Genomic DNA, 12360 nt, shown 5'->3' on the forward strand with positions numbered 1-12360 from the left:
GGAAATATATGGCGGGGCACCGTATAAAAGCACTTCGGAACTCCCTGCCCATTGACACATCCGGCAGACCCCTTTTCAGCACCCGCTAAAAGCATTTTTCTTCAGACAACGCAACCTTGTTGATGTCTGCGTTTTGCCTGCTTTCAGTTTATCAGTGCAAATGGTTTCGAGTGTTTGTTTTTAGCTGTTTCCGACCCACAATTTTATTGTCTCCTCCTTTCCGCTACTGTGGGTCCCCAGATGTTGTTGGACTACAACTCCCATCATTCCTAGCCAGCATGACCAGTGGTCAGGGATGATGGGAGTTGTAGTCCAACAACATCTGGGGACCCACAAGTTGAGAACCGCTGCGCTACGTGATGAAATACCATATTTTCCCTGTGTATAAGATGCCCCCATGTATAAGACGACCCCTACTTTTTGAGCCCACATTTAAGAAATAAATTTATTTATATATTTAATTGCAACATTCCGTGTACAGTCATATATCGGGATGAAGTAGCGTCAGGTTAAGCATTTTTGGGTTGTTCTCCACGGCGACCTGGAAGTAACGGGGCGCGTTACTTCTGGGTTTCGCCACTCGCGCATGCGCAGATGCTCAAAATGACGTCACGCGCATGCGCAGAAGTGGCGAGTCGCGACACGCACACGCAGAGACATGGGTTGCGTTCGCTTCAGGATGCGAACGGGGCTCCGGAATGGATCCCGTTCGCATCCAGAGGTACGACTGTATAAGACGAAGCCCCAATTTTCAAACTTAAAAAAAATGGGGGGGGGAATAGTATTATACACGGAAAAATACAGTAAATAAATGCACCAAATGCTGTGCCTAATCAGATGCCGCTGCCGCCAAGGCCCTGCACCGGCGTCCCCGTGGGCGCCAGCGACGCAGAGAAACACACACACGAACACTCAGGTATGCAGGTTAGGCCTTGTCTGGTCAAGTCTAGAGCCGAACCTCCCAGAGGAGAGGGTGGGGAAGCCTCCGGGCTACAGATGCTAACAGAGCAGAGGCGCAGGTCACAAAATATGCAGACGGTTGAGGTGGCCGGCCAGTCGCTCTGCTCCCTGGGCACCTTTCAACAGGCAGCTGTGCTTTCCGCCTCTGAAGAATGAAGCTGAGATCCGTCAGCTGACGCAGGGCGGGCCTGTCGCTCGAGGAAGTCTCCCCAAGGCCACCCGACAGCCTCGCTCCTGCCTGCTGGGTCCAGACTGCTTCTCCTTTCACTCCTCGAAGCCTGGTGAGGGGCTGCTCGCATGATCTGCAGAGCATCGTGGTCCCACGGTGAGTGAGGCGCGATTTGCCGGGAGGGCTTAATAACAGAGGTGCTTCAGAGCAAGGGGCAGAGAAGGCAGGTCTGTTTGGGCAAGGAGACGCCCGCCGGTCTCTTTTCTGCTTTCAACAAATGCTGAGCATTCGTGCTCCTCCCGGGCGAGCCGCGACAAGTCGGCGGGGTTGAGTCACCGGGGCGGCGAGAGAACAAAAAAAGGGAAGTGTGTCCGCAGGTTAAGATCAGGGAAAACTTCGGCCCCAGAAGCTAAGCTTCTAAGTCAGGGCTTTTGCTTAGGGCAGGCTAAGTCTTCCGAGAGAACCGCAGCACCCCTGGGCATGGACAGAGTGCATTGGCACCCCACGCTGAGTAAATAGCCCTCAGGCATTTGTGGCTGGGCACATGGGAATTAATGCGCCAAAGGCCCATGAAAAGCGCAACAGAATCGTAGAGTTGGGATGCCAAAGGTTCACTAGTCCAACCCGCTGCAATGTTGAAACTCAGCACTGCTGGGAAGCTAGTCTGGCTCCCGGTGGAGTACAGGATCAGGTTTAAGGTGCTGGTTTTAACCTTTCAAGCCCTATACGGCCTAGGACCCTCGTACCTACAGGACCGCCTCTCCTGGTATGTACCACAGAGAAACCTACGGTCTTCAAACAAAAACATCTTGAAGGTCCCAGGCCACAGAGAGGTTAGGCTGGCCTCAACTAGAGCCAGGGCTTTTTCGGCTGTGGCTCCGATCTGGTGGACCAGGGCCCTGCGGGACTTGACATCTTTCCGCAGGGCCTGCAAGACAGAGCTGTTCCACCAGGCCTTTGGCCAGGGCACAGCCTGACCCCCTCCTTTGGCAATCTTCGCGGAGCTCTGGCCCAATGGTTGCCAGTGGCTTGATTTGAATTAATTTTATAATGAATGATTTTAGAGTGTTGTTTTGTTATTGTACTTTTGTACTGTTTTATTGTTATTAGCCGCCCTGAGCCCGGCTTCAGCTGGGGAGGCCGGGATATAAATAAAATTTGTTATTATTATTATTATTATCGTCCTTTAAGCTGAGACGACGTGTGGGCAGAATGTAGAAAGCGTTTGCCAGAGGGCATCTTCCAGGGCTGTGGACATTTGGCCACAATGCTATCCCAATGGAGAGAATGGTTCTGGGTGCATGGTTGAGTGCCTTACTTTCTTTGGAAAGTGTACAGCAAGGTGCTAGTCCTCAAGACTTGAAAATGCAGCTGCACAAAGGTGATGCATGGGTGAGGCACAGATAGGCTTTTTTTTTTCATTTTTTGGACCTTTGGCAAAGGGAGTAGGCCACAGTTTTCCAACGTGAGGACAGCTTGCCTCAGCCCTATAAGAACCGCTTTACCGTATCAGACCCAAATAGTTCCATCTTGCTTTGCATCCCGGTTCCTGACACTGTGGATAGCCAGGTGTCTCTCTGAGAAAGCTCCCTGCCACAATTTATGCTCCCTATCAAATGTTCAAAAAGGTAGCCTATCCCTGTATGTGGAGGTTCCTCTAGGCAGACGAAGTCTCTCCAAGAATCTGTGCAACCCTTTCTTTGAAAGGCAAGCTAACCTAGCAGCCGCCACCCCGTCATGTGGAAGGAAGTTCCACAGGTCAACCACAAGTCGCCTTTTAGGGCCTCCTGCCAATCAAATTTGCTTGGCAAAAAACCCTAAATTCCACGTTTGTGAGACAGGAAAGTCCCTCCCCACCCCCTTCTCTCCCCATGCTGTTCCCAATTTCAAAAGCTTCGCTCGCGTTTCCCCATCGACGCCTTTCAAGTTCCGCTTTTCTTCTTTTCGCTGAGATGGGGGAAGTGTGGAAAAGCAGTTTCGCCTCACAGTTTTGCCTGTTTCTGCTTCTGTTGCCCCTAACCTGAGTACGGTGTTGAGGAGACAGCTCATTTTATGTCGCCCTGCTGTGACTCTAGCTGAGGGACCCAGCCCTCACAGAACGAGAGGGACGTACGAGGGCTGCACCTGTTGGATTTCTGCCTGCTGCTCAGCTACCCAGACCCTGCCAGGATACAGTGGGGGGGTGGCACACCTAGAGGAAATGGTTCTCCTCCCAGGTATGCCTTCTGAGGGCTTGCGCCTGGGTCCACGCACCGTCAAGGATGTCTATTTCAGTCCCCTGCAATTAAGACACACTCATTCATTATTACACGGAGCCAGGAAGCCATTAAGTGGCAAGGCTAAACTACGGCTCGTCAGCCAGCTAATTAGCATCCTCCCTCCTGGAACAGAGGAATCGTTAAAAGGGGACAGGATATGCAAGAGGCAAGGATGTAACTGCAAGAATCTTTTTTGTTACTCGTTTTTTTTTCCTTTGCAAACCACACAAGGATCTGGAACACAGGAAGAAGAGAGCGGAATGCCTTTGTCAGAGTCAGGCCGGTGGGGTTCATCCAGCTGAGTGTTCCTCACACTTACTGGCAGGTGGTCTCCAGGGTTTTAGACAGGGGCCTCTTACCTGGATATGCCTTTTGGGACCGTCTGCCTGCAAAGCAGAGCAATAATAATAATAATAATAATAATAATAATAATAATTTATTTATACCCCACCCATCTGACTGGGTTTCCCCAGCCACAATGGGCGGCTCCCAATCAAGTGTCAAAAACAGTACAGCATTAAATATTAAAAACTTCCCTGACCAGGGCTGCCTTAAGATGTCTTCTGAATATCAGGTAGTTGTTTATCTCTTTGCCATCTGGTGGGAGGGCGTTCCACAGGGCAGGTGCCACCACCGAGAAGGCCCTCTGCCTGGTTCCCTATAACTTGGCTTCTCGCAGTGAGGGAACCACCAGAAGGTTTGCCGCTTATGTATCCCGAAGGATACATAACCGGAGGTGACTGTAAGTAGAGGTACCACTGGACTTTAACCATTGAGTTCTGCTGCTTTCCTTCAAAAATAAAATAAGGTTCCAGTCTTCATTGGCCTGATATAAGCGGCTGATTTAAACAGCAGTGTCGGAAGCTGCCTTAAGTCGAGGTTGGACGGCCATCTGTCTTGGGGGCTCTACGATTCTACGAAGTCCAACCACTGACCCGTTTAGAGATATCACTGGAGATTGAGCTTCTGCATGCAAAGCAGGTGTTCTAACCACTGAGCAGCGCAGCCCTCTCCTTCAAGGATCCAAGAAGCATTGCAAGGTGTGGCACAAGCAGATCGTAAGGGACTACATTTCCCCGCTACTAAAGACTGGAGGCTCTCATCATGCCAGCCACCAAAAAGTTTTCCTTGCAAACAGGGACCTCGACTCAAGATGTTCGTCCCCAAAAAAAGAAAGTACCGTATTTTTTGCTCTATAAGACTCACTTTTCCCCTCCTAAAAAGTAAGGGTAAATGTGTGTGCCTCTTATGGAGCGAATGCAGGCTGCGCAGCTATCCCAGAAGCCAGGACAGCAAGAGGGATTGCTGCTTTCTCTGTGCAGTGATCCCTCTTGCTGTTCTGGCTTCTGAGATTCAGAATATTTTTTTTCTTGTTTTCCTCCCCAAAAAACTAGGTGCGTCTTGTGGTCTGGTGAGTCTTATAGGGCGGAAAATACGGTAATTGGGCAGAGGGTCAGAGCGAAAGGTCAGGAGGGCTCCATTGTGTGCCGCTCAGCCGCCACCTTGAAACTCTGAAACAGACTTCAGGAAGGAGCTGAGCTTGTTGGCTTGTGACAGAAGGATAAAAACAGGAAACCCCCGTGCATCTGTGGGGGTGGCGAGGAGAAGAGAAGGGAAGGAAATGCTGACTTTTAAAAATATATTCCGAAGCATCGTGAGAAGGCAGGGCTTTAACGGTGCCTGGCAGATCCCTCTTGGACGCTGGTTTTAAAAAGAAGAGGAGACAGAAAAAATCAGCTTTGCGCTGAAAGCCGCATTTGGATATTTGGCGGTGCACTGGTTCACGGAGCGGAAGGAGAGGCCTGTTCCATCGCGGTGTTGGCGCACGAAGACTGCCACGACCCCACGTTCTGCGCTGGGCATCCCTGAACATCTCACCCGATTGAGGAGGTACGCAGAGACCAAGCAGAGATTAAATCATTGCAATTAAATTTTTAAAAAAGAGTCAAGGTAGGTTCGGTTCCCAGAGGGGTAGCTGTGTCCGTCTGTGTTTCTGCCAAAGCAGCGGCGTCTTAAAACAGGATTTATCTAAGGCCCACTTCCTCACAGCAAACAAAAACCACAGGCACGTCATGTGCAGAAATGCAGAACTGCCCCGGTTTGGCACATCGCTCCGAGACTCTCAGATTTAGCTTCTTCTTCTGAACCCAGCCGGCATTTTGGGTCCGTCGTTCATGCCCAGCATCAACCGCCTTGTTCCTTATCTGAGCATGCAAAGATACCTCCCTGCGGTCAGTTCCGCAGATGTTGGCTGTTTCCAGTGTCCCATGGATGGGTGAGAATATATTTTCTCTCCAAACCCACCCCTCTCACAGAAACACAAGCATACACCCTTCCTTTATTGCAGGAGTGCGGAATATACAGTGGGCGTTCGGGTTGCGAACGTGATCCGTGTGGGATGCATGTTCGCAACCCGCAGCGGCGTGTCTGCGCACGCACGGGTTGCAATTCGGCACTTCTGCGCATGCGCAAAGTGCAATTTAGCACTTCTGCGCATGCGCGACCACCGAAAACCAGACGCAACCTGTTCTGGTACTTCTGTAACCCAACAAAATGCAACCTGAAGTGGCTGTAACCTGAGGTATGACTGTGTGTGTGTGTGTGTGTGTGTGTGTGTGTATAAAAAGTAGAGACATCACCTTGCCAACAAAGGTCCGTATAGTAAAAGCTATGGTTTTCCCAGTAGTGATGTATGGAAGTGAGAGCTGGACCATAAAGAAGGCTGATTGCCGAAGAATGGATGCTTTTGAATTCTGGTGCTGGAGGAGACTCTTGAGAGTCCCATGGACTGCAAGAAGATCAAACCTCTCCATTCTGAAGGAAATCAGCCCTGAGTGCTCACTGGAAGGACAGATCCTGAAGCTGAGGCTCCAAGACTTTGGCCACCTCATGAGAAGAGAAGACTCCCTGGAAAAGACCCTGATGTTGGGAAAGATGGAGGGCGCAAGGAGAAGGGGACGACAGAGGACGAGATGGTTGGATAGTGTCTTCGAAGCTACAAACATGAGTCTGACCAAACTGCGGGAGGCAGTGGAAGACAGGAGTGCCATAGAATTGTAGAGTTGGAAGGGACCGTGGCGGTCATCTAGACCAACCCCCTGCAATGCAGGAATCTCAGCTAAAGCATCCATCCAACCTCTGCTTACAAACCTCCAAGGAAGGAAAGTCTTCCACTCTTGATCAGCTCTTACTCTCAGAAAGTTCTTCCTAGTGCTTCATTGGAATCTTGTTTCTTGCACCTTGAAGCTGTTGATTTGGGTCCTATCTTCCAGAGCAGCAGAAAAACAAGCTTGCTCAATCTTCCACGTGACCCGGCCCTTCAGATATTTGAAGATGGCTATCACATCTCCTCTGTCTCCTTTTCCCCCAGGACAAACACACCCAGCTCCCTCAACCATTCCTCATAAGGCTTGGTTCCCAGGTCCTTAACCATCTTGGTCGCCCTCCTCTGCACATGTTCCAGCTTGTCAACATCCTTCTTAAATTGTGGTGCCCAGAACTGGACACAGTATTCCATGTAGGATCTGACCAAGGCAGAATAGAGCAGTATTATCACTCCCCTTGATCTGGACACTAGACTTCTGTTGATGCAGCCTAGAATTGCATTGGATATTTTTTTTGCTGCTGCAGCAAAAAGGAATATCTGTCTGGGGCTGCATGCAGACAATGGGCAAGTTCAGAGCCACTGGTAGGCGGTGTTATAGACTTCTCCCTGTTTGTTTGTCTGTCTGTCTGTCTGTCTGTCTCTGTCTCTCTTTCTGTCACCCACCACCCACTTTTCCTGCTTTGCTCCTCTCCCTCAGTGCTATCCCCACCCCCATGAAATTACCCCAGGGGCTGCATGCCCACCCTCGATTTTGTTGGTGGCAAGGGGGAAAAAATAGTTATATAAAAGCAGGATTCCATGGAAGCCAAGATCCAGGTTTGGGGCAAGTACTCTTTGGTAAGAGAACCCTTCCAGAGATGTAAAATCACAAAATAAGTGTAGACACATAGGTTGTTAGGCTTTTAAAATATGCTTTCATGAATGAGCTCCAGAATAGCATATTCCCCTAGCATAGAAAAAGGCAACATGTTTGGTAAGTTAAAAATGGTTTACTTACAAACTCTCTAAAGGTCATATTCATGTGGTTTTTTTCCATACAGCATTCAGAAAACAATGCACAGGCAGTAAAACATGGCTTCATTACAGTGGTGAAAGTTCTTAAATTATTGGTAAAGTAACACAAGAATGGCTTGTAAGAGCCATGCAGTCTGAGCTCACTGAGCTTCTCGGGTAGATTGGAGGGGAACAAAGTATTGATTACCTAAGTCCCTCCCAAGGTGAGCTAAGCCTGGCAGGACAGCTTACTCTATGGTTTTAACCCCTTCATGCATTAATTAAGACTTAAGCATGTTGGTTATATCAAGCTGGTTATCCCACAGATAACTCCTATATTCCTTACCTCCGAATTCTGGTTCGACACAGAGAATGTTCAGACAGATCATATAGACACAACACTGTCCTGAGAAGTCTCTCTCAGTAGCCATTCTCCCTCTCACACACAAACAGAAAGCAGTTAAAAACGACAGTTAGTGGAATAACAGTCACAATAGAAATGGAATACCGCTCTCATGTGACTCACAGTCAGCATATCACATGAGAGGGGGAAAACCCCGTGTTAAAAGTACACAGTAATTTAATGTAAGTAAATATTCCCATTTCGGGAAATTAAGTAATTATCCTTAACAGTGGCCTGGGGAGAGGGGGTTATCCTGGGGCGAGTCTAGACAGCCTTATAAAACCTCTCTGTTGCCTTTTCCAGGCAGCCACGATGGAGGCGTTCAGCTCCCGCAACTTGGCCATGCAGGCCGAGAAGAAGATTCTCAGCCGGATGGCCAGCAAGTCCATGGCCAATATGTTCATTGACGACACCAGCAGCGAGATCCTGGATGAGCTATACCGGATCTCCAAGGAGTACACGCAGAACCGGACTGAGTCCCAAAAGGTCATCAAGAACCTCATCAAGGTGGCGGTCAAGATCTCTGTCCTGTACCGCAACAACCGCTTCAGCCCTGAGGAGCTGGGTCTGGCGGAGGAGTTCAAGAGGAAACTCCACCAAGGCGCCATGACGGCCATCAGCTTCCACGAGGTGGAGTTCACCTTCGAGAAGGCCGTCCTGGCCGAGCTGTTGAGAGATTGCAGGGACCTGCTACTCCGGCTGGTCGAGAAGCACCTGACGCCCAAGTCTCACGGGCGCATCCGCCACGTCTTTGACCACTTCGCCGACACAGAGCTCCTGGCCAAGCTGTACAGCCCTGGGGAACCCTACCAGCCACGGCTGAAGAAGATCTGCGAGGGGATGAACCGTCTCATCGACGAGGGGAAGTTGTGAAACCCACCGAGGAGGAGGAGAGGAGAAAATAGGTGGGAAGAAACACACACGAGGGGTGGGGAGGGGGAGACACGAAATTTAACATTGGCCAAATCCTTCAAGGACCTAGGGATTCAGATAGACTGCCTCTGGACTTGGGGGCTCCATAAGAAGAGAGCCCTGCTGGATCAAGCGAGAGGGGACTTGTTAAGTTGTGGGTAAACATATCGAGACGACACAGCGACTCTTCAAACAGCTCTTGTTTATTCACAGGCCAGGACAGAACTGAACTGAAGGGCTCAGTCAGCCTGCTTATATAGAGCTTCAGTACCACGTTACTGTAACAACTTTCTAAAACTATCCAATCACCGAACGTCACTTTCGATCCTTCATTTGCATAACTATCTACAGTATCCCCCTGCTGGCCCAGGGTGAGAACTTCAGTACGTAACAGGACTCATCCACTCTCGCGGTGGTCAAATGCCTGTAAGAAGCTAGGGGTCCAGGTAGACTGCTTCTGGGCCTGGAGGTTCCGTCAGGTCCATGAGACGAGCCCTGTTGGATCAGGCCAGCTGGAGAAGAATAAATGGTTTCGTCCTGCGGCGAGAAAAAGAGATGAGGGGTGCTTCTTGTGATCTCTTTGGCAGGCCGGTTGCACCCACAGACCTTGTTTGCGGGTGGCCCTATCAGAAACTCAGCCCCTCCCAGCCTCCCTTCCTATGTCTTCGGAAGCCTGCGTGCTCTGCAGCTCATCTCTGCAGCCGGTAAGGACTAGAAACTTGGGAACGAAAACCGTTGGCTGTTGATCATGATGGTATCTGACGAGGTTGATGGGAACCATAGAGCTCAAGCGCCATTTGATGGGAAAGCGTTCCCTAGGGAAAGGGATCATTTGCTAAACCGCTCTGGGAATCGTAGCTCTATGACGGGGTTGGGAGGTCTCCTAACAATGCTTAGCACCCTTAGCAAACTATAGTTCCCAGGATTTCTCGGGGGGGAGGGAGCCACGGCTGTTTAAAGCGGCAGGCACAGAGCTTTAAGTGTATTGCGGCCTTGGTGAGTTGCAGGCAACAGTCCATCCCTCGCTGCAAGATCAGCACCCTGGACAGCTGCCCCAGACCAGCTTGCAGCAAAAAACCGGGTTGCTCTCTCTTTCTTCCCTTGGGAAGCGTTTTGCTCAAGATCTCAGGGATTTCGACTCAGGGATTGCACAGACAGAAAACCAAACAAATAAAGGTTTCTTTTCAAATGCACGGTGTTCCCATTTCCTTAAGACAGGCAGCCATGGCGGGGCAGAAGAAGAAGGGGCAGCCAAAAACGTGAGCCCCCCTGCAGACCCACCTGGCCCAGTCCTGCCGTCTAGGACAGGGAGGTTGAGAAACGGCCTGTTTTTGTTTCAATAGCTTTCTCATTGGTCCTTCTTCAGATTCTCAGATTTAAACAGCCGCTTGCAATTTTTTTAAAAAAGGAAAGTCCTCCTGGAAATTCTCTATCATTTTTGACATGCATTTATCCCAATGCACAGGATTCTGTCTCGCAAACACATTTTTGCAAGCCGTTCCCTACAATATAAGGTGTTTCTGTACATCGCTTTGCCTACTTTTCACATTATTTAAGACCGGAGAGGTCTGTTTTTTTAGGACCCACGCTATTTCTGCGGTTGTAAGTTGTTTTAAACTGCTAATATTGCATTTAAATGATGTAATCTTCCCTGGCACCTTGGGGTGAAGGACAGGTAATAAACAGCAGCAGCAACATTCTCCTTTTTTCTCTCCAGGTCCCCTACCCCTCCTCCTTGGAGAACCCCATCACGAAATTAAAAAAAGTGTGCATTTGGAATAATAGCCACAATTTGCTTCAAGAGGTGCAATTGCAATATGAACCAGAGCAAATTTCTCCCCTTCCCAGCCCACTCCCTATCCAATGTTGCTTGTTGCCAACTTTTTTTTAATACGGGGCAGGTGTGAGTAGGCTCAGTTTGAATGCTGGCAAGGACTGTGGAGCCCATTATCCTGGCTCCACTGACTGACTTGTTTCCTTTGGGCAGAGATGCTCATGAGAAGACCATGAGAGACCTGCATGAAGCGGTTAAAACCATAGAGTAAGCTGTCCTGCCGGGATTAGCTCACCTTGGGAGGTAATCAACTACCCCTGCCAACAAAGGAATCTAGATCAGGCATGGGCAAACTCGGCCCTCCAGATGTTTTTGGACTACAACTCCCATCATCCCTAGCTAACAGGACCAGCGGTCAGGAATGATGGGAGTTGTAGTCCCAAAACATCTGGAGGGCTGAGTTTGCCTATGCCTGATTTGTGTAGACTGCATCTGAATCTGGAGGTTCCATAAGAACACCCAAACAGCCCTGTAGCTGTTTAAGCATCCTATTCTCACAGTGGCCCTCTAAAGCGGTAACTATACATAATTTTTATTTATTCATTCATTCATTCATTCATTCATTCCCCGCCCATCTGGCTGGGCTTCCCCAGCCACTCTGGGCAGCTTCCAACCAAATATTAAAATACAGTAATGCCTCAAACATTAAAAGATTCCCTAAACAGGGCTGCCTTCGGATGTCGTCTAAAGTCTGGTAGTTGTTGTTCTCTTTGACATCTGGTGGGAGGGCGTTCCACAGGGTGGGCGCCACCACCGAGAAGGCCCTCTGCCTGGTTCCCTGTAACCTCTCTTCTCGCAGGGAGGGAACCACCAGAAGGCCCTCGGCGCTGGATCTCAGTGTCCGGGCAGAATGATGGGGGTGGAGACGCTCCTTCAGATATACTGGACCGAGGCCATTTAGGGCTTTAAAGGTCAGCACCAACATTTGTGCTGAGAAACATACTGTGAGCCAATGTAGGTCTTTCAGGACTGGTGTTATGTGGTCTCAGTGGCTGCTCCCAGTCACCAGTCTAGCTGCCACATTCTGGATTAGTTGTAGTTTCCGGGTCACCTTCAAAGGGAGCCCCAAGCAGAGCGCATTGCAGTAGTCCAAGCGGGAGATAACCAGAGCATGCGTCACTCTTGCAAGACAGTCTGCGGACAGGGAGGGTCTCATCCTGCGTACCAGATGGAGCTGGTAAACAGCTGCCCTGGACACAGAATTAACCTGCGCCTCCATGGACAGCTGTGAGTCCAAATCTACTCCAGGCCGCGCACCTGGTCCTTCTGGGGCACAGCTACCCCATTCAGGACCAGGGAGTCCCCCCCACCGCCCGCCCCCTGTCCCCCAAGAACAGTACTTCTGTCTTGTCAGGATTCAACCTCAATCTGTTAGCCGCCATCCATCCTCCAACCGCCTTTTTGTCCTCTGATGCTCTTTTAAAGCCACTCAAGTTGCTGGCCCTCACTGCCTCCCGCGGCACCCAGTTCCATAGTTTCACTATCCTCCCATGTCAAGAAACGCTTTCTTTCGACTGTCCTGAATCCGTCCACATTTAGCTCCGTTGGGTGGGCTCTCCCAGCTCCTAGCATTAGGAAAAAGGTAGAAAAGCCTCTTTTCTCTCTCATCCTTTTTGCTCAGGAGCATGAGGCCTAGAATCTTAACTTTTTTTAGATTCGCAAACAGGTGGCATTTGGAGGTAGACTGAACACAGCCATGGAGGTTCCATCTAGCTTTAACAAGCA

At 49.9% G+C, this 12360-nt stretch overlaps 1 protein-coding gene across 2 annotated transcripts; it reads left to right on the forward strand.

Annotated features, from left to right (window-relative positions):
* Window positions 1-992: 992 nt before the first annotated feature.
* TNFAIP8L2 (TNF alpha induced protein 8 like 2) lies at window positions 993-9530 on the forward strand. 2 transcript variants are annotated; one of them, XM_081892828.1, is made up of 2 exons: window positions 993-1285; window positions 8193-9530. In XM_081892828.1, exon 2 carries the CDS (start codon window positions 8202-8204, stop codon window positions 8760-8762), a length of 561 nt encoding a protein of 186 aa, XP_081748954.1. In that variant the 5' UTR covers window positions 993-1285; window positions 8193-8201; the 3' UTR covers window positions 8763-9530. The 2 variants fall into 2 exon arrangements, with proteins under 2 accessions (XP_081748954.1, XP_081748955.1); XM_081892829.1 differs by lacking the exon at window positions 993-1285 and adding an exon at window positions 4771-5277.
* The last annotated feature ends 2830 nt before the right edge of the window (window positions 9531-12360 follow it).

Source organism: Podarcis melisellensis (assembly GCF_964234715.1).
Source record: "Podarcis melisellensis genome assembly, chromosome: 16".
NCBI lineage: Eukaryota > Metazoa > Chordata > Lepidosauria > Squamata > Lacertidae > Podarcis > Podarcis melisellensis.